This window comes from Doryrhamphus excisus, chromosome 8, assembly GCF_030265055.1.
Source record: "Doryrhamphus excisus isolate RoL2022-K1 chromosome 8, RoL_Dexc_1.0, whole genome shotgun sequence".
Lineage (NCBI taxonomy): Eukaryota > Metazoa > Chordata > Actinopteri > Syngnathiformes > Syngnathidae > Doryrhamphus > Doryrhamphus excisus.
In genome coordinates this window covers 6,991,902-7,014,547 of record NC_080473.1, presented here as the reverse complement: position 1 = coordinate 7,014,547, position 22,646 = coordinate 6,991,902, and the positions used below count along the sequence as shown (strand labels likewise).

Sequence of the window (22,646 nt, the reverse complement as noted above, 5' to 3'; positions counted from 1 at the left end):
CCAGGTGCCATGAATGCACCATGGTTATTTGGCATTTAGTATTGAACCCTGACGGAAGCCGTGAGGCACATACAACTACTACTAAAACAGCATGGACGTTCGTAGCAAGCAGCAGTGAGGAAGTTTCTATATTTACCCCCCGGGGCAACGTTTAAATGGTATGTTCGGAAACACTACGGATTCGCCAGGAACTGCGAAAAGCTCGACAAAACGTCCGTCATTTGTAAAGAATACCGCGTTAAGAAAAGAGAAAGGGGGCACCCCAACACGGACAAGTCTACCGCCACCCCCAGTCTAGTTCCTGGTCGGACACCGGGGAAGAACCAAGCAAATCAGGTCAGTGGATCTTCATCCTTTTCAAATTGTCCAGGAGCTATTTGTCCTCCCCAACAAGTGCCCCCTCCATCAGCAGAGCAATTGGCTCCTTCCTGAATTTGGAACCAATTTTAAAAGGGTAGAAGTTGTTTTCCTTTCTGCTCCTCACTGTTCCTACTGTATTAGCCTAGCTGCTAGCTCATTCATATTAGCAGACGGGAATATAAACAAACAAACATTGATTCCACTGTTGAAAGTGTCACTTTAACTTTGCTGTTGCTGTACTGTATTTTTTACAGTAGTAATTATTATAATTACTGAACCACTGCTATTGGAATTGCATAGCTGATGTGAAAGTGGGAGGAAAGTTGTTGCTGTTTTAAGATGGCAAAAAGAATGATCAAGAAGTGGTGCATAGTAAAAAAAAGACAAACAGCACTTTAGTTGGATTTACTGCCAAATCCTTTTTGTAGGACCATACAGAATTCAATTTTTTCCTTTGCTTATTTGCATCATGTTGAATTGCACCATATCGTATTGGATCACTGATTTGAACTAAATGATTATCCTATTGCCATAAAAATTAAATGTATCGTTAAAGTATGCTATCGCTGGCAGTCCATGGAGACGTGTATGGAATCGTCCTCAGTGCCCTAATGTTTACACTTCATGAACTTGCACCTCGCCAGAATAAAGGACAATAATTGACTTGTGTTAAAATGTAGTCCCATTTCCTTATCTATGTTATGAACAGACAAACATCTATTTGAATATGAGGTCCGTGCACCATCCACCACCAGATGTCTGGGCAACTCCTGGCGAGCTTGCGTAAATATCATAAATAAATCATTCATACCACTTGCTGCTGTTAATATGGTGACTCTATCTTCCATTTCTGCTGTTTATTTTCTTCTTGATTTTAAGTAACATTTTGTCCTCATAAGTATGATCTTATGACCTTAATATCTTGACTTTATTCTTGTAATTTTTCTGCAACCCAAATTTCCACATTTTCCCAAATTTGTTTCTCATATTAGTCCTCTTTTGACTGGATTTCAACTATATATATTACTAACTTATTAACTAATAACCATATTACACCATTTTGTTATATTTTTTGCAGTTGCATTTCTTTCTTCTCTTTATTGTAACTATTATAATAATATAATTATTATTATATATTATTATATATAATACTATTGGATTATTTTTTTCTTGATTTTATTCTTGATTTTATTTTATTTTTGTCTTTTTCATGAATTTTTCAACTTTATGCAAACACTGTATTCATTTTCTCATATCGTAAAATGACAGCTGATTTTAACATTTGTGCTGTTTTACTATTTTCCAGATGTGCAAATAAAAAATGAATATGGATTTGTTACCATTTCCACATTTATTTACTTGGAAAACATTTCTTTGCCATGCAACCTATTCCTGTGTAAGGAAAAGCTCTGCTACCTCATTGAAAAAGTCCCGTCACCTCCATGGGTATTTATCCTGATGTCCTTGCTCTCCGCTTCAACCTAAAGGGGCACCACACATTCACACCCAAGGACAATGTCATAAATACACGTTTCTTAAAAAAGTGTTTATTTTGTGCACCAATGATGGCAATGTACATTAAAAAAAACAGCTGGTTTAAAAAGACCTGAGGTGAGAATATTTCCTGCAAGGTGCGCTTGTGCGCCTCACTCTCCGGAACTTTCCTCCGAGCTCTCCTCGCCCGTGGCTCGCCAGTCTTTCCTCCGCTTCTTGCTGGAGTCAGAGCGTTTGTGAGAGTCCTGATTTTTCCTCTTGTGACCGTGCGCCCGTCTGCCCCGTCCTTCGTCATCGCCATCCTCGTTCCTCCTGTCCTTCGTTTTGTCTCTCTTCTTATTCTTGTGTCGACTTTTGGTTTCCCTCCGCTTTTCTTTGTCCATGTTGCTGTCATCGCTGCTGCGATCGCCGGACGACCACTCTGACCTTCTGCGCTTTGCCTCCTGCGCCTCTTTCTTCCTCTTTTTCTTCTTCTTATGGGAGGACTTCTTGGAGTGCTTTGACTTGGACGCTTCGCTTCTGTGGTGCCCAGTCTTTGTTGTGCTGCTTTTGTCACTAAAAAAGAAATGCGGAAGGTAGCAGTCACTTTTATGAGCAAAGTCATACATTCTACGTGCACTAATGTAATGAGATCCAATAAAGCGCTGTCACTAGTGGTCTGCCTTCGCATTGATGATCATGTTTGCTTTGGTTGAGGGCGAGGTGATGATTGAAAGTGTGTGTAGCCCTCTATTAGGCATGGATCCATATTTAGTTGTTTGATAATGGAGAACATCGCTCCTGGTCATGTTAAGATCAGCTGATAAATTACAGGAATACACACTGTTGGGCCTCAAGGAGGTTCCAAGTCGAGATTCAAACTTCAAAAACAAGAGAGGAGGAGGAACCAAACCAAGCATGAAAGTGGCCGTTAATCAGCTGATCAAAGGTTTGAGGCCACAGCCTTTAAAATACAACATGTTGGTAAGAATGGGAGTAAATGAGATTTAGTGTCAGGTATTCACATCTCTGGATGGCAAAGGCTAAAAGCTTTCCCTCTTTGTTGAGAATAAGCAAGGCCTCTGGCAGCGCACCATTGCTGCCGAGGTTGTTAGGGCATTTGAAACTTCTTCAAACATCCTGAGGGATAAAAACGTTGAGCGATACCAAAACAGCGTTAGCAGCACTGAGCCAAAGGATCCCATTGGCCGCCAGGACAGGACCATCCTCGGCCCAGATGGGGGTGGTTACTGGTGCCGAATGCAGTCCAAGAACCATAAGACACCATCTGCCAGAAGGCTTTCAAGAAAAAACGTCTTCAAAGCCACAAAATTGCCCATTTGGACTTTGCATGGGAGCACCAAACAAGGGACATTGAAAGGTGGAAGGTTTAATTCCCAGATGAGACAAAATGTCATCTTGATTATTCTGATGGCTTCCAATGTTACTAGCATGACAAGGAGATCCACCTGAGATGTTTACCACATGGCAGTGGACAGTGGAGGGGACACCACCATGATCTTTCAATGGAACAATGGAGCTTCAGGTTGTGCAGGGGCGTCAAACGGCAACCAGCTATGTGGAGATTTTACAGGGGTATCCCTCATGACTGAAGGCCCTCATCTGTCTGACTGGTTTGCTCAACAGGACAACGCTGCACTTCATCTAGGACTTCTTCCAGAGGAGTAAGCTCACTCTTGGGGACAGATGACAGAAATGGACACCAGTTCCAGACAGTGGAGTTATGCTGAGTGTTCAAAATGCCTTAAGGATCAAGAAGAGGTGCATATATTCCAAAAAGCCCTGATCACGAGGCAGTAAAGTTCTACGGCACTACACCCATGAACATCTGCGTGGACACCATGAGATAGTGCAGCTGCATCTAATGAAGTGCCTGGCGTGTGTAGTTAACTCATCAGGAGGGGGTTCTCCTTTTGGTCGTGCCAAAGTGAGATTCATTCATTTGGATAAAAGAACCCCCGGTGATGCAATCTGTGCCACTGCGAGCAGGCGTGAGTGGGTGACAAAGTGTTGGCAGGTTACCTGTCACTCTCAAACTCCTCAGGATAAAGCTCCTTGAAGCCACTGTGTCCCCATCTGCAGAGGGAAGACTTTTTTTAAAAAACTAATCCCAACAACATTCCACAATCCTCTCCTTCCATACCTGTCTGGATCGTTGTCCTCAAACTCATAGAGCTTCCGTGACCAGTACCGCGCCTCTCTGTCGTCGTGATCCGAGGAGACTCTGGACTGATAGGATATTCGATCACAGTGCATGTGACCCCTGGAAAAAACAATGAAATATATTCACCGATGAACGTCTGGCCGAAGAGCCATTGTTTCCAAGTGAAGCTGCTCCTACCTGATTGGCTTGGTAGCGCTCACATGATTGACCTCCAGGTCTCGCATCTTCCACATCTCCGTCTCCTCCTGGATCTACAGTGACCACACGGTAAGTACAACTCCATGGTAGCGATGGAGGCTACTTCATTAGGTAAAACTGCACAATGTACTGCTTATGGATATTGTCTCAGTATATTATAGCGGTTGCAGTGTCTACTGTAGGGATGGGCATCTGGGCAATAAATGCATCCATTCGTCATACTGCATCAACATTGCCTCTGCTGCTTGCACTGTTGCCTCACAGCTTCAACACTAACAATATAACATTATGAATGATCAGGAGGGGGAAACTGAGGAAACGGCCGATGGTAGAAGAAGTGGCTGTACTGCCAGCCTTTCACTCGTGTGTCCGCCTAAAGATTTATTGTGTGAGTGGAAAAAAACAAAGAGAGCACACGTGCGACTGCATTTTTCGAGATGGTCACATGACTACAAGATGTGAAGTCCTTTTTCGCTGGGTAAATGATGGCTATCCATCCAGTGTCTAAAGCCAACATGGCGCGCACATACAGGCAAATAACATGACAAAGGAATGTCTGGTATTGAATAGAATACCTGATGTCAGTCATGTTATGTGAAGCGTAGTACATATGTGTACAGGATGCAGTATGACAGAGTATGTACCATACATTCATATTTATGGACCCCAGTCTCAGGGAGATTTATTTTGGGTTCCCACCCAAAGGACATTATGTAAATGGGTATTGTTGTGGCTTTTCTGAAGTATATTTTTTAATTTGAATTCAAAATATTTTGAAAATATACTTTGCATCTTATGCCATTGTATGTATTCAAATATAAAGTATTTTATTGCTTTTTTGTATTTGACATTCCCCCTCTTAACATTGTGTTTTGAAATACTTTGCACTTGTAATTAAGTGTGTTTTTCTTTAAAAAGATGACATGCCTGGGTTTTATAGACAATTTTTATATTAAAGTAAATAAACATGCTTTAACTCCATAAAGAAGGTCACACTTAATGGATGAGCCCAGGATAAACCCCTGCTCTGGTCAAAGAACGGTGCATTCAAGGGCACCAGCTCCAGCAGAAGCATTATTTGCTGCTGCGTTCGCGTAAACTCGGAAATAACAAAAAAATACACTCAAACGTGCAGATGCAGCCCAAATCACGTGGTGTCTTCGAACTCAACCACTTGTTGGTCATAATAACAGTAAAAGCGTGCTACTCGTAACTAACACATCGGTCAAACTGCACACTATGAGCATGTCAAATATAACTCTCCTATAGGCTGTAGTGGAGGGAGGTGTTTTTGCGCAAGTGTGAACACTTTATCATCACATAATCAAGAGGTTCTTCAAATTTGATGTTAGTCCTGTTCCATGTGTTTTAGCGTCCGGAAGTGTGCGACGCCAGTTCTCACCTTGTTGTGTGCATCGGTGTGGCGGATTACATTTCTTAGCAAGGTCTTCCCAAGAGTCTGCTTCGACATGATACCTTCCATGGAACAAAAGGTAACTTTAGTCATACAAACTGATTACAAATAAGTGGAAAAAGGCTCCCCTTAGACCATAACCTATTCTAAGAACTAAAAGCAAGTATGCCGGGATACCCGAGCTAAGACGGTGAGCTAAACATGTCGGAAATGACAAAATTATAGTACTTACGTTGGATTGACGACAGGGCTGGTCAGCTAAGATCGATATGTTTGTCCAAAGCGTGGAGTTTTAATTTGCAGAGATGGAAAGCTTTGGGTAAATCACATCGTTTCGGAATTTCGCGTTTACTTCCGTTTTCGTCATTACGTTTTATTCGTAAGAGTAAAACCATGTCGTCTATTGGTTCGGTAATCCGTCAGTTTCAGTGTAAACCAATGAGTGAAGAGGAGGTTTTGGGCGGTTCTTTGGATTAAAGTCAACTCACCCCCGAACGTCAGCTAAACGCTGATTGGTCAGTACACGTAAACGAGGCGGTCCATAGGGTATGATGTCAAATATTTGAAGGGGCTTTATTGGAGAGCGGTCAGAAAACAGACGCATTAAAAAAAGGATGTGTTAAAAACAGGATATTTTCATATTTATTTATATATATAGCTCACTTATATCAATAAAATACAAAGTTTTGTCTATTTAATTTTATAATAAAAATATTACAGATTTGTCTGAGGATAGAATTTAACAGCAAAATAAAACGTAATTAATAAACATTTATCATTATATAAATATTTTTTAAACCCACGAATTACATACCTATTTTTATTTAAATCCTATACATTAATTATACTACATCATTAAAAATGATATTATTAATAATATTAATTATAATGGTTAAGCACTGTAGCTTCAAATGTGAGTATGTGCCTGTACTTGTGATAGCCTCATTTTCACCTCCAGGCTCCCCAGGTGGTGGGATGACTTTGGCACCACACTTTGAACAGCAAGGTCACTCACGGCAGGAAGCATTTTTTTTTTCCAGACTTCCACGCTGTCTGTTCATTTTGTACCGCAATGTGCCTTCTCAGCCTCGCATAATAATCATCACAGAAAGCCACATCAGAAAAAGGATACAAATGCATGTTATCATACTGATGGCGTCCATATGCTCGACATCTGTGCTTTTGTTTTTTGGGAGAACCGCCCTCATCTTTCTGTACTCCGATTCCCTGAATTGTGTTTTTAAAACATGCCAGGTATTTCCCCCAGGCGGAGCGGTCGGTACGTTTGAGAACCCCAACATGTTTTGGATGGCCTAGCTTGATGTTGCAATGAGGGTTCAAACTAAAACTGCATGAATTATGTGGCTCATTCAAAATTCACTCCTTTTTTCTTTTTACATTCAGACTGGTGACATGAGCAACCTTTCTAAAGTTTAAATTTTTAATAGAAAAGTGCTTAACTAAAACAGCTATTTTAAATCAGCTTTTTTACTTTTTTAGTTCGTTCTGCATCTCCCGACAGGAAGTTCCCTCAGGTCACTTTGGCTGTTAGTTTATCTGACAAGCAGCACCCGAAAGCCCAAAACGTTCCACAACATTCCTATTACATGGGAATCCTTAATTCACATAATCCCTCGTTTATCGCTGACCGGACTGTGATAAGTGAATTTCTGAGCACGGAATATGTCAAATTGACTGAAATATGCATACTTTTTGTTTACTAATAGCCCGTATTCAACTACAAACCAGCATGGTTTATTAGTAGGGATGTACCAAAATTATTGGAACTGACAATCATTGGCCTGATATCAGCATAAAATGCGATATCCGTCTATCAGGATCAGATTTTTTTCCAATTATGAAAACTGATATTAAAAAAATGCTGTGTGCAACACAGACAGTATATGTTCATTCCATCACAGGAAATATGTCATGTTTCACATGTCGGAATCGGAATTGGCTGATATCGGTATTGGAAATTGAGAGTTGGACAATATCGGCATGACGTTTTTTGGCAAAAACTCAATATTGGTTATCCCTTATTAGTATATTAATTAGTATGTATATAAAGTATATAAATGCTAAGTGTCATTTCACTCTTCTATCACTAGGCTGCATGTGTTCGCATGGTAAGAGTTTTACATTAATGTACACATTTTACTATGCAAAAGACCAGTGGATGAATACCATATTTTGCATGGGAATGTTCTTCTGCATGCTCCATCTCTGCAGTGGTTTGCTCTGCAAGATATCAGAAAGAGGCAGAATTGTGGCTTGCTCAAAGCTGTTGTGTGCGACTATCTTGGTGAGCCTGAAACAGAAAGCAAATAGGTTTGCTTTCATGGATGGCTAAGGATAGGAAAGCGAACTTGCGTCTGAGGGCTGAAATCAGGTTATTGCCATACATTTGAAAAAGAAAGGAATCATGGATGACCAAAATAGTTGTTAACTGACCGTATAATCCATTAACTGTTGTAATGAATACCAATGGGAAAAGTCCAAATCCAGTGTAAGGAAACCAGCTACTGGCCTGGCACCACATTACAGCGTTTCTGCAAGTTCAGTTGTTTGTATTGAAACCCAAAGAAGAAACTCCCCTTTGAGTAGATTGTTTAAAATGATGCAGCTGCTTATGTTCATCCTCGAGATGAAAGTTTTTTTTTTTTAGTAATCTAAAAGTGAAGCCATAATTGCAGACTGGTAAGCAGATTCCATAAAACAACAAGCTTCGGCTTCTGGCTCTGACCCATGCAGCCATTCATGCTATGTTTAGCCTCTGCAAATATAGCCTAGCCTTAACCTCCAAGCCTCCCAGTTTGCTTTCACCTCATAGACGTGGGGAATCTGTGGAAAAATCAAATTGCAAAAAGGGCCAATTCCCCTTCCCCATGGAAGGGGAGGAGGGAAGAGCAATGGAGACAAGGGGGGAGGGGGCGAACACACCCCCACCGAGCCATGTCTGAAAGAAGGAAGGAATAACACAAAGCAGCACAGCACAGTGGAAGAAAGGGGGCTGGGGAGGGGGGGGGGGGTGAGCCGCATCCCTATTTGTCCACTAGGAAGACAAAAAAACATTGTGAGGATGGAATGAGAGCGACTGGTGCTGCTGAACTCCAATCTCTGCTATCTGCCTTCCCTCCCGCAGCCTGGCACCATCCAGGGAGGGGGCAGGAGAGGGTGGCGGCTTTCAGGGCTTTGTGATTCAAGACCTGTACCAAGATGAGAGCATTGGGACCACGCTGGTGGGACTCTTCTCCTCCCTGACTGAGGCGCCGTGCGTGTGGAGGCGGAGAGTCATCCGTATTGCTAGCCCCCCTCCCCGTCGTGTGTGTGGGGCATCACCCGGATGCGGGGCTCTGACCGCATGGGAGGATAAAAGCATCGCTCACGAGCCATGGGCGCCAAACAGATGAAATGGTAAGCATCGCTCTTGTCTGTTTTCCTTTATCACCAAACGGGCTGCATGACGACCTCGCCATCGTCCATCCTTTGTCCTGCCTGACTGACGTGATGTTTCAGTCATCGTGGTATGCCAAGACGGCAGTGACACGATGTGGGAATCGTATTGTCCGCGGTTTACATGCCACTAGGTGTGGGTGTGTCTGTCTGATCCAGGCAAGATGCTATTGCCTAGCAACCACCGCTCTTGCCTCCATTACTCCCTTGATCATCCATTTCAAGATGGCATACGTCTGCTCATGTTGTCCGTGATCGTACTGTTGAATATCTTATTGAAGTATTTTATCTTGCAAAAGACATGTTCAGCTAGTATGCATGCATTGTGGTGATAATTGTGATGATGATGATGATCATTGCAAACACGCTGACATGAAGAACTCTACCTATACCTACCATATATTTAAAAATAATATTTCATATTATCATTTTGTTGCCCTGCCATTGGCTGGCACCCAGTCCAAATATGAGTGGCAAATGAAAGCATTAACTATGATGAATTAATTACAGTCATTTTTCGTGCATTAATTTCATTGACAGTTTCCCTCTTTTTGTACGTGAGTTGCCTTTATCTGTTTTTATAGATCACCAGACATCACATGACCACTTCTGCTTCCAGCACCATGTTGGCAGGCCAAAAGCTAAAATCAATCAAGGACATTGAAAACACATTTACATTTTTATACGTTTACTCAGGATAATCTTTGAAATCCTTTAAATGTCTGGATTTGTTATGAGCCTTCTGCTTTGGTGTCTACCAAAGCAATTGTCACATTGGTCAGTCATATTGGCCGCCATTGTTTTATGCTTGTTTGGCATCAGCTGATTTGGGAGGGCAAGGTGAGGAGCATCGAGGAGACATGAACATAGAGGAGCATGTGTGAGAGGTCGGACCAATGAATGGCGAAATTTACATTTGAAAAACGTTTCCATGGCACCGTTGATAGTTTTCTTTTTTACCATCAAAACAACTCAACAGATCTACCCACAACACCCATCGTGAATGCAGCCATAGCCAAGGTTAGCGGCCAAGACATTAGCAACTTAGCGAGCCACAGCAAAGCGCTTCGTCCAACTGTGCTGGAGGAGAAAACGTCGGGTATGAGCAAGTCTGTGACTGACGCGCTGACGACTGTTCTTGCCAAGCGAGCCAATGACGTGCCAGTGGAAGACCAGGCTTAACAGAGGCGATGCAAGCCACCATGCAGGACTACAGTGAGCACCAAAACCAGCAAGAGCAAGACTTTGGGGGAGGATTGGCCCAACCAAATTTAATTAGGACCTGATATTTGATTTCATTTTTATTTTCTAATTATTATTCTTATAATTATTTGGAGGTTGGCAAATGAACACAGCAATAATCCACAATTATTTCAATATCATAAAATCAGTATGCGGATCAAAAAGATCCACTGTGGCGACACCGTAATCAGGGAAAAAGACGAAAGAAACCAACAAAAGTGAATGAAAATGATGGTTAAATGCAATAATCAAAGACAAAACCGTAAAAGATGGTCATACTGGACATGTCCATTGAATGTACGAGGACAGATAGATGCTAGAGTACTGATGTTAATCTGGTGTTAATCTCAGCTAAATCCCAGAGCCCAATCTGACGTTTAAAGTCCAAAAGTATCCACATTGATGCGCACCTCAGCCCTGTCAGCAGCAAATAGCAAATAGCATTCATTCATTTTCTACCGCTTTTCCTCACGAGGGTCGGGGTGCTGGAGCCTATCCCAGCTGTCTTCGGGCGAGAGGCAGGGTACACCCTGGACTGGTCGCCAGCCAATCACATGGCACATATAGACAAACAACCATTCACACCACACTAACATTCATATCACCAATTAACCTAGCATGTTTTTGGAATGTGGGAGGAAACCGGAGTACCCGGAGAAAACCCATGAATGCACGGGGAGAACATGCAAACTCCACACAGAGGTGGCCGTGGGTGAAATTGAACCCTGGTCTCCTAGCTGTGAGGTCTGCGCGCTAACCACTCGTGCAGCCCCAAATAGCAAATAGCATGGGCTAAACCAAAGTTTGGCTGCAGCCAGCGGGAGGAGACGCTTGGTGATGGAAGCTATCTTAATGGTGTCATCATATCATCAGCTCAGACTAGATTAGGTGGAAGCTGCTGCTCTGATCCCCCCTGGAGAAACACTTGGGGATCATCATCTGATAAGACACTCACTTCACAGTTTTGTGGGGGGGGGGGTTGACCAGGAAGTTACTCCACCTGGGTAGATGGGCGGATCATCCATCCACCCATCCATGCTGGAGCCTATCCCAGCTGTCTCCGGGTGGCAGGTGCTGATACAGACATGCAGATCAAGCATCATGATCTCTATGCAGCAGTCACATGATACCAGTTTGCACTGGGAAACACCACAAGCCAAGCCCCCCTTCCAAAACATCTCTTCAGCTCCAATCCAGATCATGAAACATGCTTTAGCTCACTAATGCGATGCCTGCGGATACTCTGCTTTCATCCTACACTACACTTAAGCCCACAGTTTTGTACCACTCTCACCGCTTAGCCTCAGGAGAAGCAGAGTTTTTGTGTTTTTTTTTCCCTTTTATCCCCCATCACACACAGTGTTGTTTTCCCACAAGGACAGCGTGTGGGGGGGCAGGTCATAGGCCACGGGAGCTGCATCTTATTTCTATCCAAACAAAGCAGAGTGAAGATGACAGCCTTCCTCGTCCTCAGGCTGCCTCCAATGCTCTCCAAGCACACGCGACATAACGTGCATCAGAGCTCGCCATCGCAAACCTCAAGGAGCATTACGGCTGGTCAGGTCGCCAATATGGCCGCTCTTAGTGATGGTGTTTCAGCCTGTCAGTCACAGCCACAATCCTGCAGCAGCGTATTTAAATTCCAATGGAAAGCCTTTAGACCGACCCACCCAGATGGGCTTGATTCATAATTTGGTGATCCTTTGAGAGCTGTTAAAAGTGATATGAACATTTTATGGCTTTATTTATCGCCATTCATCTGGCAGGAAGTGCAAACAGTCATCGCTGCCTGTGCACGCCATCTGTTTCAGTCTCAGCTCAGCCAGCCCTGCTCACTCCCCCAAAGAGGAGTATGTTGTTACCCGCTCCAGCGACACCACTCAACAGGAAACTATCCGCGATCAGCCAGAGGACCGCAAGGGGGCCGGTGCTGAGCCGACAGACACACCCGAGCCGACAGACAGGAAACGTGTCACAGGTTTCTGGGGCTTCACATCAGGACGCTGTGCAATGAGAAGACGCTGCTCCTTTATCTCTGTCTCTTCTTCCAGAGGAGGTGTCTCTCTGTGGCTGGTGCCCCTCGCTTGGCCATGACGTGACCCAGGAAGAGAAGTCCTGGGAGGAGCAGCTGGACGCCCACCAAGAGCAGCTGGAGAAGGAGATGCAGGAGGCCAGGAGGATGGTTTTCCGCCTACAGGTAGCCAAAACCCGAATACTCAAAGAAAATAGCAGATGGCCACAACATTAGGTCCGCCTGAACAGTCTGTTTCAATAAGGAGAACAATAACAACACTATTACTACTTCTTATTATTACATTCTTTTTCTTTTTTTGTAATTCTAATGATTACACTGGGGAACAATATTTTTTCAACTTTCTGTTGCATTGGATTTTTTAACTGATTCTGAATGATTTTTCGGTGCTGATTTCAAATCTGAAATTAGTTTTTCTCCATAAGCTCTAGTTTTCATGCAATTTGAGATAGATGAAATAGTCTAAATATATGAACTTACGTAACCCAAATCTATGCGTTTTGAGATTATATACATAGATTCCATTCCTGTTCCAGTTTTCAAAGGTTTGCCTTCATTAAACGATAAAGACATTGGACATGATACGAACGAGGAAGACAGTTGTGACAATGAATTGCCAGAAACTGAGTGGGAACAATCCGAGGAATGTTCTTCAGAGACTGAATCTCCCCCAGCCCCCAAGCCTCTTCACCAAACTGAACTGAATGACTTAGTTTGGGATTTAGGTCTTTCAAAGAAAGCAGCTGAGCTTTTGGCATCAAGATTACAAGGCAAAAATCTTGTTGATCACACTGTTAAAGTGTCATATTACAGAAAGCGCGACCAGCTTTTTGTGACCTTCTTTTCTGAAGACAGACAGTTTGTTTACTGCCATGATATCCCAGGTCTTCTCAAAGAACTGGGTGTTCCTCACTATGATCCAACTGAATGGCGGCTCTTTATAGACAGTTCTAAACGCAGTCTCAAGTGTGTTCTTTTGCATAATGGCAATGTTTACGGGGCAGTGCCTGTAGGTCATTCAGTTCATCTGCGGGAAGACTATGATGACATCAGAATGGTCATGGAATTCTTAAAATATCGTGAGCACAACTGGATCATTTGTGTAGACTTGAAAATGGTAAACTTCCTTCTTGGTCAACAGAAAGGTTTCACCAAGTTTCCATGTTTCCTCTGCATGTGGGACAGTCGAGCACGAGACAGACACTGGGTCCAGAAGGACTGGCCTGTTCGTGAAATCCTTGAAGCAGGCATGCCAAATATCACACATGACCCAATTGTTGACAGAGATAGGATCATCTTTCCTCCTCTGCACATCAAACTAGGTTTGATGAAACAATTTGTCAAGGCACTGGATACCGAAGGTGAATGTTTCCAACACATAATCAAAGCTATACCAGGGTTGTCGTTCGAGAAGATCAAAGCAGGTGTGTTTGATGGCCCACAGATTCGAACCCTCATTCGTGATGATCAGTTTTTTGCCAAGATGACCGCCTTGGAGAGGGCAGGATGGTTATCCTTTGTGGCAGTCGCTTAGAACTTCCTTGGAAACAAATAGGCAGAGAACTACAATGAACTTGTGAACAGAATGCTCCTCGCTTTTCGTGCTCTCAGGTGCAACATGAGCATCAAGCTTCATTTCTTGAACAGCCACCTTGACCAGTTCCCTGAAAACCTGGGGGCTGTGAGTGACGAACAAGGAGAGCGGTTCCACCAAGACCTAAAGATCATGGAAGAACGCTACCAAGGTCGCTGGGACAAAAGTATGATGGCCGACTACTGCTGGAGTATTAAACGAGATTGCCCAGATGAAGTGTACAAACGCAAAAGTTACAAACGCAAATTCCTGCCTGACTAAAATACTGTACTGACAGAAAGCGTTATTAGCTGTGATTGACTCTTATCTGAAGAACGTTGTAAATTATGCTTATCTCACGTTGCGATAAAGACTGTTTTCTGAGAAACGCTTCCAGAAAAACATATGGCACTTCTAACAATGGTGTACTTTAATCTAAAATCACATTTTAATGTTCTGTTTCTTTTGCCTTGTTAAATATACTGATTTGTGGCTGACATTGCAATATCCTATAATAATGCTCGATTTTTTTCTATTTTTAATAAAAATTAAAGATTGCATAAAATCTGTAGCTTGCAGAAAAAAACTAACTTCAGATTTGAACTCAGCACACTTAAATTGACTAAAAACAAGTCTTACTTTAAATGCAACATTTTGAGTGTTCCCCAGTGTTATTACCTTAATTTCACAACCACGGACATTAAACACTAATATGATTTAAAAAAATATATATTATTAATAAGAATGAGGGTTTGGGTAATAGGGTAATAGGTATTATTGTTATAACAATATTATATATAATATAATATACATAACATTATTGTATATAATGTAAAAATATATAATAATTTTATTATATTGTTGTTTTAATTATTATTTTTATGTTATTACTTTCTTTTTACAAAAAAGAATTGTTATTTATATTATTATTTTAATATTTCAACAACATGCATTAAGATTTCTAAAATAAATGACATTTCTAAAATATATATTAAATAAATATAAAATATTTCTATACTGTATTTACTTGCATGTGTGACTGTCCACAGGCTTTGCTCCTCAATGGCTCCCTCCCAGAGGAGGACCAAGATGCATCCGTGAGCTTCGGTGACAACCGGGCTAACACCGAGCAGCAGCTGGTACGGCGCCGTCTCTGTATCTCTGCCAACCTGTGAAAACCCACAACAACGCTATCCATGTGGCGGCCAACCCTTGCTCCTTCTGTTGGCTTGTTGCTCTTGCCTTGAGAGCGCATATTCATCTAACTGATCTCCAAGCGGCTGCATGCCGACTGAGTGGTTAGCGTGTAGGCCACATAGCTAGGAGACCCAAATTCGATTCCTCTCTCTCTGTGTAGAGTTTGCATGTTCTTCTCAGCATGTTCTTCTTCCTTTGTCTGATGAGGACGCTCTTTCTGTTTTCCCCTGAAGGTTCTCATCCGCAGCCGCCTGGACCAAAGCACGGAGGAAGCCCTTGATCTCAAGGTGTATGAAGTTCAATGAGTTAAATGATGCTTTTTGATTATATAGTGCAACTGAAATGACACGTTTTTTCCTTCCTTGGTGCTGCTCTTAGCGGGAACTCCTGAGACACAAACAAGAGGCACGCCAAATCCAGGCCATCAAGGTCAGTGGACTTTGTCGACTCTGTGTCAGGGATATGGATTCTAGTGTAGGAAATAGACTCATCCACTCAATCTAAAAGCCACTATTATATATACATATATGTATATATATTTATATGTATGTATTTATTCCTTATTTGTTCATCATTACTTTTGTTGGAGATCCAAATCCCAGAAGATGCAAATAGCATGGCCGCCTAAATTAGCAGCACTTCAGTCACAGGTGCACATTCTTGTGCGGTTTTTCATAAAATGTAGATTTTTGAAAGAGAAAAAAAGATGCAGCTAGGGAGGTGGATGCCGTACCTGCATGCTGATGTCCTTTGGACATCCTTTTGATACAACTCTCTGGCTCATCAGGATGCTCTGCAGCAGCGCCTGTCTGTGCAGGAGGATGCGCTGCTGCAGCTCAAGCAGGAGCTGCTGAGGAGCAACATGGCCAAAGACCAGCTGGAAGGGGAAAATGTAAGTGTGATGGCTTTTACTCCAGGCGCGTGTTTGACGTAGGAACCACATCATCACAGCGCTGCGCCAACACGGTCTGTGATACGCCTTATCTGCTGGACTGTGCAGGGGGTGCTCAAAGACAAGCTGAGTGAGAGGAACAAATTGCTAAGTGAATATGAGGTATTGTCCCACACGTATCTTCAGGTCCATGCACACTGTACCGTAGATGTGAGTCTTCCCTTCTGTTGTTGCCATAGCAGCAACTCGGGAGGAAGGACAGAATGATGCAGCAGCAAAAGCTGGATGAGGCTCTGCACAAAGCACCCCAAGTTAGCCACGGGCGGGTAAGGAAAAACTGTTTATTTATTTATGATAATCAATCACATTTGCCAGCCACAACATTAGGTACAAGGTCAGTGTTATACTGCCTTGCTCAACGACTAATCATAATGTATGCCTCCAAGCTAGATGTAACAATAATGAGAGAGGAACATTTGGTAAGATGAAAAATGACCCATCCAGCGTCATGTTACATCTTTCAGTCATTCCGGAGTGAGGGTGGCGGTTACAGTAGCTCTCCTCCAGCATTCCAGCACAGTGCACCCGTGAGTACCTTTCATTTTTTTTCAGTATACTGTCCTGGTTAGTTATTTTTATACATGTGCGTCACAGATCATCAAACAACCTCAATAATTAGTCACAATATTAGTCACTGGCAACACAACTGAACACAAAATGCACTTTTTATTATTAAGAGAGGAAGAAAATTCCAACCGACATGTCCCTGTGTGGAAACATACCTGAGATTAATCAAGATCTATCAGTCTGGAAAAGGTTATAAATTCGTTTGTAAAGCTTTGGGACTCCAGCCAACCACAGTGAGAGCCATTATCCACAAATGGTGAAAACATGGAACAGTGGTGAACCTTCCTGGGAGTGGCCGGCCAACCAAAAAGACCCCATGACCACTCATCCCAGAGGTCACAAAAGACCCCACAACAAAATTTAAACCACTGGGCAAAAACAGCCTGCAGATTTTTAAGAGTGTTGAGCACATTTCACTTGAAAAACAATGACAGCAGTCACTATTTCATGGAAGCGTCTGAGCCAGCATGTCCATTTTTGGATTCATTGTCCCGTCACATCTGAGACATGCAAAGTATAAAACTCGGGACTCTGACCCGAGCCATTGACAAGAGGTCTCATTCCGTTGTTCGATGAAGCGCTGTTGTTCTATGAGGCGTCTAAGCCCCGAATCAGTGCCCAGAGTGAACACTCTTCCTGCCACATTTGGAGGCAAGAGACAAGGAAAACAGACGCGCATGCACATGCCGATATGGACGCCGGCAAAATGATCAGGTTTATTTTCGTGTGATTTGTTTATTTATGACCACAAGACATTTGGCATATTTGAATTTTGTAACATGAGATCAACTGACACGCCAATATCAACAGAAAAAACGATATCGATATGATCCATGTCCATGTCAGTAATATCATCTGACCCTAATAATATCCCTAATAATCCAGAATAGTGATGCCTAATAATAAGAATATAATGTGTTGGATAAGGTAGATGAAAATGGTCAGATTTGACTGACGCTGTAGAGAGGTATTGATTTTCAAAACATGGTTATTGTGTGCAGTTGAAGGACTTGCCAGATTGTGATCATGTTATGTTAAATGGCGACACAAACGGTCACCATGATGCTGAATGTCACAGGGAGAGGAGCTCCAGCTGGTGAGGGAGGCCCTGCGTAGTTTGAGGGACAGCTTCTCAGGCCACGACCCCCAGCATCATACTTTGGACACCTTGGAGCAGGGCATGTCCAGTCTCATGGACCGCCTGCACACCATGGACACCCAGCGGCGACAGACCAGAGGGGTAAGTGGGTCCAAGGCGGTAGCCAGCACACATACGGGGAATGCCGTCTGAGCGCTCATCATGGATGACGCCTTCTTCTTCCAGGAGGAATTTAAATCCCCAGGACGCAGAGCCAACTCTACCGATCGAGACTCATGGCCACCGAGTTCAAGTCAGTCCGTCTCAACCTTTTTCTCTGCCGTGTAGGACAACACAGTCTGGGATACCGCCCCTAATAACACTCTCTATTTCTTTTGCAAATCATTCCAGAGATGGCACATTCCCACAGCAGCCCTGGCCTGGATGCCTCCGTGTCGACCAAAGTGCTCTACTTCACCGATCGCTCGCTCACGCCGTTTCTCATCAGCATCCCCAAAAGGTGTGCTCAGCTTTCTACAGCAAATGGCTTGGTTGTGTATTTCTCAGTAGTTGTGTGCACAACCTGATCACAAGGGCCGCACGCTGTCCTAGCGGTTAGCTTGTTGGCCTCACAGTCGGAAGGTGGAGGGTTGGATCCTGGTGTCTTTTTGTTGCTCTGGACTCCTCCCACATTCTAAAAACATGCACTTTAGCTTCATTGGAGATGCTAACTCAGGGGGGCCCTTGGCCCACACTTTGGAGACCACTGCTCGAAGTTGTCCATTAATGGTTGTCAAAACCTGACTGATAGATGAATGGTAGAACTCCAGTATTTATTTAAGACTTATTTTACTTAACAAGAAAACTCAACAAACAGCAAAAATGGAAAAATCATCATTACATTTACAAGAAAAAAGTTGAAATCTAACAAACTCCCAAAAAAAAGAAAGAAAAGACATGTTTTTTTAAAGACGTGCACGTCATCCTTTGGTGTGGGTTCATGCCGGCCATCTGCAGCCGTCCTTCCTGTCTGGATCTGTGACTCAGACATGGATATTTCGCGACCCCGCATATCAAATGTGCGCCCCAGAAGAACTGCATGCCTGCATGGGTTCATGCATGCATAAGTGTACCCCAATCATGACTGGCGGCGTGCTCCTTGCAGGTTAGGCCAAGTGACACTGCGAGACTTCAAGGCCGCTGTGGACAGACAAGGCAGCTTCAGATACCACTTCAAAGCCCTCGACCCGGAGTTTGGCACCGTCAAAGAGGAGGTAGGCGTCAGGAGCGACATGGGAGCCGCCACACGCTTTCCACATCATCTTCAGCAAATATGAAAGACGGCAGCAATACTGTCATATGCTAATAATAGCACAGCCTGCACGCTAGCTTCAAAACACCGCAGGACTCGTCTCCCTTTCCCGAGAATTTGGTAACACTGAGCCGTCATCTTTGCTTTCTTTCATGGACCTTCGTGAATCATACATGACTTTTTTTCTTGGATATGTAAATTCTGGCGGTGGCTTGTATCTGCAGGTTTTCCAGGATGGAGCCGTGGTGCCCGGCTGGGAAGGGAAGATTGTGGCGTGGGTGGAGGAGGATCATGGCGAGAGGAGGTAGAGGACAAAAAATGTAAAATAACATCCCCTCACCGCCATGGTGTCTACTGGAGCAGGACTTGACTAAAACACTTGGGACCAACGGACTGAAATAAAAGCTTGAATGTTTCATGTGAAGGAATGCTCAGTAGACAGTTGACGCCTCATCAACACCAAGTCCTTCATGATAAAAACATAATGGATGTTCACTGCCTTCTTCCAGGTTCCCCGTTGCCAAATCCTGATGTTTGCCATGGATTTCCTACAATGTTTAAATAAAGGTGAATTACTGCATGGATCATTTTGCTGTCAGTCATTCTGGAGATGGGAGCTGATGGGAGGGGCCGGCAGCTCCTTACCACCCCCTTTAACATTCTTATGTCCTTGTTGGGATTGAGACACACTTTCAGGGGTGATAACGCAGACACACGCACACATGTTTTTCAGTCGGACAAGTTTCTTCCATCTGGAACAACGGCTGGCATCACAAAATATCAGCAGTCACAGTAAGCCTTCTATTCTTCTTGTTAAAGATGGCCACCGTGCTGTTTTCATTGACAGCGTTTGGGAAGTCCAAAAGCAGAAGATAGATGTCCTCCACCTCCAACAAGACGTCCTCCTGTAGAGAAAGGCATGCAGGTATCAGTCCTGGCATCCACCATAAATAGCGTGACGCGGCTATCTGATACGTGTCTAACACATGAGGAAGGAGTCCCTGGACTTTTGGTGGTGGTCTGGGTCAGCGCCGTGAAGTTCGGCACTTCAGGAGAAGAACTGCTAACTGTTGACAATCACCCGCAGACTGACCTTGGACATCTTGAGCTGCCACTCGGACATAGAACTGATCTTGGGCAGCTCCACTGTCAGCTCCAGCTTGCGAGGAAATCCCTGTGCGCCAGCCTTCACCTCCAGCCTGTGCTCGGGCTTCTCGGGCTGCTTGAACGTGGTCGAGGAGATGACCTCGATCAATCCCTTTTTGCGCACCACGGGCCGGCCCACGATGTTTTCTTTGTCCAGACGCAGCGAGGTGATCTTCTGTAGCAGGGAGTCCGGGCTCTGACCGGCTGTAAAAGGTGGTAAGAGAAAAAAGGCTCGATCGTTATCGATAGTGGCGGCAAGTGAAAGACGAGCTCAACCAAAACGTTTGTCAGGACTCTGCCTTGTTACGGTACTCTACCTGCATCTGACTGCTTGTCTGGGTTCACCTGCTGCTGCTGGAAGCCGAGGCGGCGGTGCAAGTCCTCTGGGCTATTTCGGGGGGAAGAGCTGACTATCGTGTACCACGAAGCCAGCTGGATCCCATAGCGTTGCTGGGCGAAGCTCTGAGCCAGCATGTAGACCTGAGTCATCTCTGCCTTGTTTTTCCTACATTTCTTCAGCACTTCAGGGTTGAATGCTATATCCACTACACTGGGGCCCCCTGCAAAACCATTTGGAAGCAGGTTGTACTCCTTTATCCCAATGACATCTTTATATGCGTTATGTGACAGTAGCGTGTACTTATACTAATACTAATACTAATGTCTCTATCTCTGACCTTCCTTTGTGTCCGCTTCCAGGCTTCCAGCGTACACTGGTAATGGCTTACTGGAGTCCTGGAGAGCTGGCACACGCTTCCAGCTGCATATGTTGATGTACAGCGGGCCTTGTGGGTCCTGGGGGGGCACAGGATGCATCATTCAAATCTAACAATGACTCTAGAAACACCCTGTCAATATAAACCGAGGGGTGTGACCAGTGAGATACAATAACTGACTAAATTGTCAAATTGGATCGAATTAAAAATGTTGAGGTTTTTAACCCCACTCCGAGACCGTCAAACAGGCTACAAGTCATGCCGTTCATGAAATGTAAACTTTCATTCATTTGATTCCTTCACTACTTGGTAGTCACCTACAGCCATTTTTAATAGGCTGCACACAATTTTTGTTTGTTTTTTAGTTTTTCCACCAAATTGATATAAACACATCCCTCGAGATAATTCAGGTATCAACTTATATGTGTAGTGGTCTTGCCGTGGCCACCCCAATTCCGTCACTCCAAGGTTTTGATGGAGACTAAAATTCTAAGTTTTGACGATAAAACAACAACATACTCATTTCTATACATTCAAATGTGACAGCCAGACTTTGCATGCCAAAACACACCAACCACATCCACAGATGAGGCCATATGTAAGCGGTACACGTAGACCTACTTCTGGATTGGGCTGGCTCTTGGAAGTCAACAATGGAAGCCGGATCTTTAAAGTGAACAAGCCGTCGTCTTTTGCCTCATATATTTTCTATTATTGGTGATAGATAGGTGCCAGGAAACTCGGCCAACACAGAGGTCTGTGTTTCTGAATGCCAATCATGACTAGCAAAAAGTGGATGCTTTAGTTTTGCACATTTTCGTTTATGCTGTGTGACGGTTTTGTTGATGTGTTGCAAACTTACTAATAATACACAGATTGGACCTTTTGTCGACTTGAGATGAGTCTATGCTTTTGTGTATTGTCATTAGTTTTTGTTGAATGCCGAGTGTATAAATAAGGTCATATAAACATTAACCATTTGATATAATTATATTTCTACACACAAATTAATTTCACCCATGTTATGGTAAGAAATCACAATCCACAAAGAAATCACAGGAGCCGTTTGGGAGATCAAAGATCCGACTCGTTCTAGTGAATCGAGCCAAAAGAGTGAAACTTTCCATCTGTTGGCCCAGCAAATGGGAAGGCGGCCATTCCTGATGAGCTACACCTGTGCTGGGATGGAACCTTACCAGTATGTCTGTGCATATACACGACTCCATTCGAGGCGGCTCGTAGTACTCCATTCCAGATTTCATCTGTTTCTCAACGAAGCTTCGGTAGGCCTCCGGGTCCCACTGGCACAGCCCGTTTAACATGGACCACAGCTGGTTGGCCCGTTGGACCACCACGTCGCGGTCGCTAGACATTTCTCACCCAGAAATCCCCCCAAAGTTCTCGGTTTCTTAGAGCTAGCCAAGCATTAACGGCGAATGTGGAACTATTAACTGTTTCAAAGGCAGACACGTCAAGAGTGTAGGTTCTAGCTAAGCTAACGTAAATTAGGTCACGCTAACAGTTCGGAACAAGTTTGCATTAACAGCAGAGCAAATGCGCCGAATGTTCATTAAATCTAGATGTGTTGTTACCAAGGCACACTAAAACCCCGAAATGAATAATACAGAAGTCGTTAAAATTGTACTAACGAGCCACATTAAACTCATCTGTAGCTGAACTGCAGTCAACGCTGGGTTACGAGGTTGCAGGTTGCTATGGAAACTACTTTTAGCGACGCGTTACAC

General features: G+C 43.6%; 3 protein-coding genes and 1 long non-coding RNA gene across 9 annotated transcripts in view; 2 read left to right on the top strand and 2 right to left on the bottom strand.

Annotated features, from left to right (window-relative positions):
* The first annotated feature begins 301 nt into the window (after positions 1-301).
* Positions 302-19,626, top strand: dixdc1a (DIX domain containing 1a). 3 transcript variants are annotated; one of them, XM_058080154.1, is made up of 17 exons: positions 302-336; positions 5,589-5,709; positions 8,776-9,047; positions 12,140-12,306; positions 12,380-12,525; positions 14,983-15,072; positions 15,364-15,417; positions 15,509-15,559; positions 15,918-16,022; positions 16,131-16,184; positions 16,262-16,348; positions 16,547-16,609; positions 17,728-17,889; positions 17,974-18,040; positions 18,139-18,247; positions 18,893-19,001; positions 19,264-19,626. In XM_058080154.1, the coding sequence occupies exons 3-17, from the start codon at positions 9,025-9,027 to the stop codon at positions 19,345-19,347; spliced, it is 1,371 nt and encodes a 456-aa protein (XP_057936137.1). In that variant the 5' UTR covers positions 302-336; positions 5,589-5,709; positions 8,776-9,024; the 3' UTR covers positions 19,348-19,626. The 3 variants fall into 3 exon arrangements, with proteins under 3 accessions (XP_057936137.1, XP_057936138.1, XP_057936136.1); XM_058080155.1 differs by lacking the exon at positions 302-336 and having other exon boundaries at positions 5,412-5,709; positions 16,265-16,348; XM_058080153.1 differs by lacking the exon at positions 302-336 and having other exon boundaries at positions 5,414-5,709.
* On the bottom strand, positions 1,771-6,020 carry nkapd1 (NKAP domain containing 1). Of its 2 annotated transcripts, XM_058080158.1 has the most exons (6): positions 5,863-6,020; positions 5,619-5,692; positions 4,196-4,269; positions 3,998-4,117; positions 3,877-3,930; positions 1,777-2,409 (listed from the first exon to the last, which is right to left on the bottom strand). In XM_058080158.1, exons 2-6 carry the CDS (start codon positions 5,685-5,687, stop codon positions 2,007-2,009), a joined length of 720 nt encoding a protein of 239 aa, XP_057936141.1. In that variant the 5' UTR covers positions 5,688-5,692; positions 5,863-6,020; the 3' UTR covers positions 1,777-2,006. The 2 variants fall into 2 exon arrangements, with proteins under 2 accessions (XP_057936142.1, XP_057936141.1); XM_058080159.1 differs by lacking the exon at positions 5,863-6,020 and having other exon boundaries at positions 1,771-2,409; positions 5,619-5,691.
* Positions 18,546-22,618, bottom strand: pih1d2 (PIH1 domain containing 2). Its single transcript, XM_058080156.1, has 5 exons — positions 22,098-22,618; positions 20,863-20,980; positions 20,503-20,745; positions 20,133-20,389; positions 18,546-19,944 (listed from the first exon to the last, which is right to left on the bottom strand). Exons 1-5 carry the CDS (start codon positions 22,272-22,274, stop codon positions 19,810-19,812), a joined length of 930 nt encoding a protein of 309 aa, XP_057936139.1. The 5' UTR covers positions 22,275-22,618; the 3' UTR covers positions 18,546-19,809.
* The window catches only part of LOC131134656 (uncharacterized), a 61,745-nt gene continuing 61,144 nt past the window's right edge, over positions 22,046-22,646 (top strand). For all 3 annotated transcript variants that reach the window (XR_009131441.1, XR_009131440.1, XR_009131442.1), the window contains exon 1: positions 22,046-22,184. This is a non-coding gene — a long non-coding RNA (uncharacterized LOC131134656). The remainder of the gene's footprint in view (positions 22,185-22,646) is intronic.

Excerpts from the sequence above, each read along its gene's own strand:
- nkapd1 (XM_058080158.1), bottom strand. The coding sequence starts at position 5,687 with ATGTCGAAGCAGACTCTTGGGAAGACCTTGCTAAGAAATGTAATCCGC. Across the intron at positions 4,270-5,618 it reads ACACCGATGCACACAACAAG|ATCCAGGAGGAGACGGAGAT; the intron begins GTGAGAACTGGC and ends TGGTCACTGTAG. Across the intron at positions 4,118-4,195 it reads AGCGCTACCAAGCCAATCAG|GGGTCACATGCACTGTGATC; the intron begins GTAGGAGCAGCT and ends TGTTTTTTCCAG.
- dixdc1a (XM_058080154.1), top strand. The coding sequence starts at position 9,025 with ATGGGCGCCAAACAGATGAAATG. Across the intron at positions 17,890-17,973 it reads AGCGGCGACAGACCAGAGGG|GAGGAATTTAAATCCCCAGG; the intron begins GTAAGTGGGTCC and ends TTCTTCTTCCAG. Across the intron at positions 19,002-19,263 it reads TTGGCACCGTCAAAGAGGAG|GTTTTCCAGGATGGAGCCGT; the intron begins GTAGGCGTCAGG and ends TTGTATCTGCAG.
- pih1d2 (XM_058080156.1), bottom strand. The coding sequence starts at position 22,274 with ATGTCTAGCGACCGCGACGTGGTGGTCCAACGGGCCAACCAGCTGTGG. Across the intron at positions 20,981-22,097 it reads GTATATGCACAGACATACTG|GACCCACAAGGCCCGCTGTA; the intron begins GTAAGGTTCCAT and ends GTGCCCCCCCAG. Across the intron at positions 19,945-20,132 it reads GGCAGCTCAAGATGTCCAAG|GAGGACGTCTTGTTGGAGGT; the intron begins GTCAGTCTGCGG and ends CTTTCTCTACAG.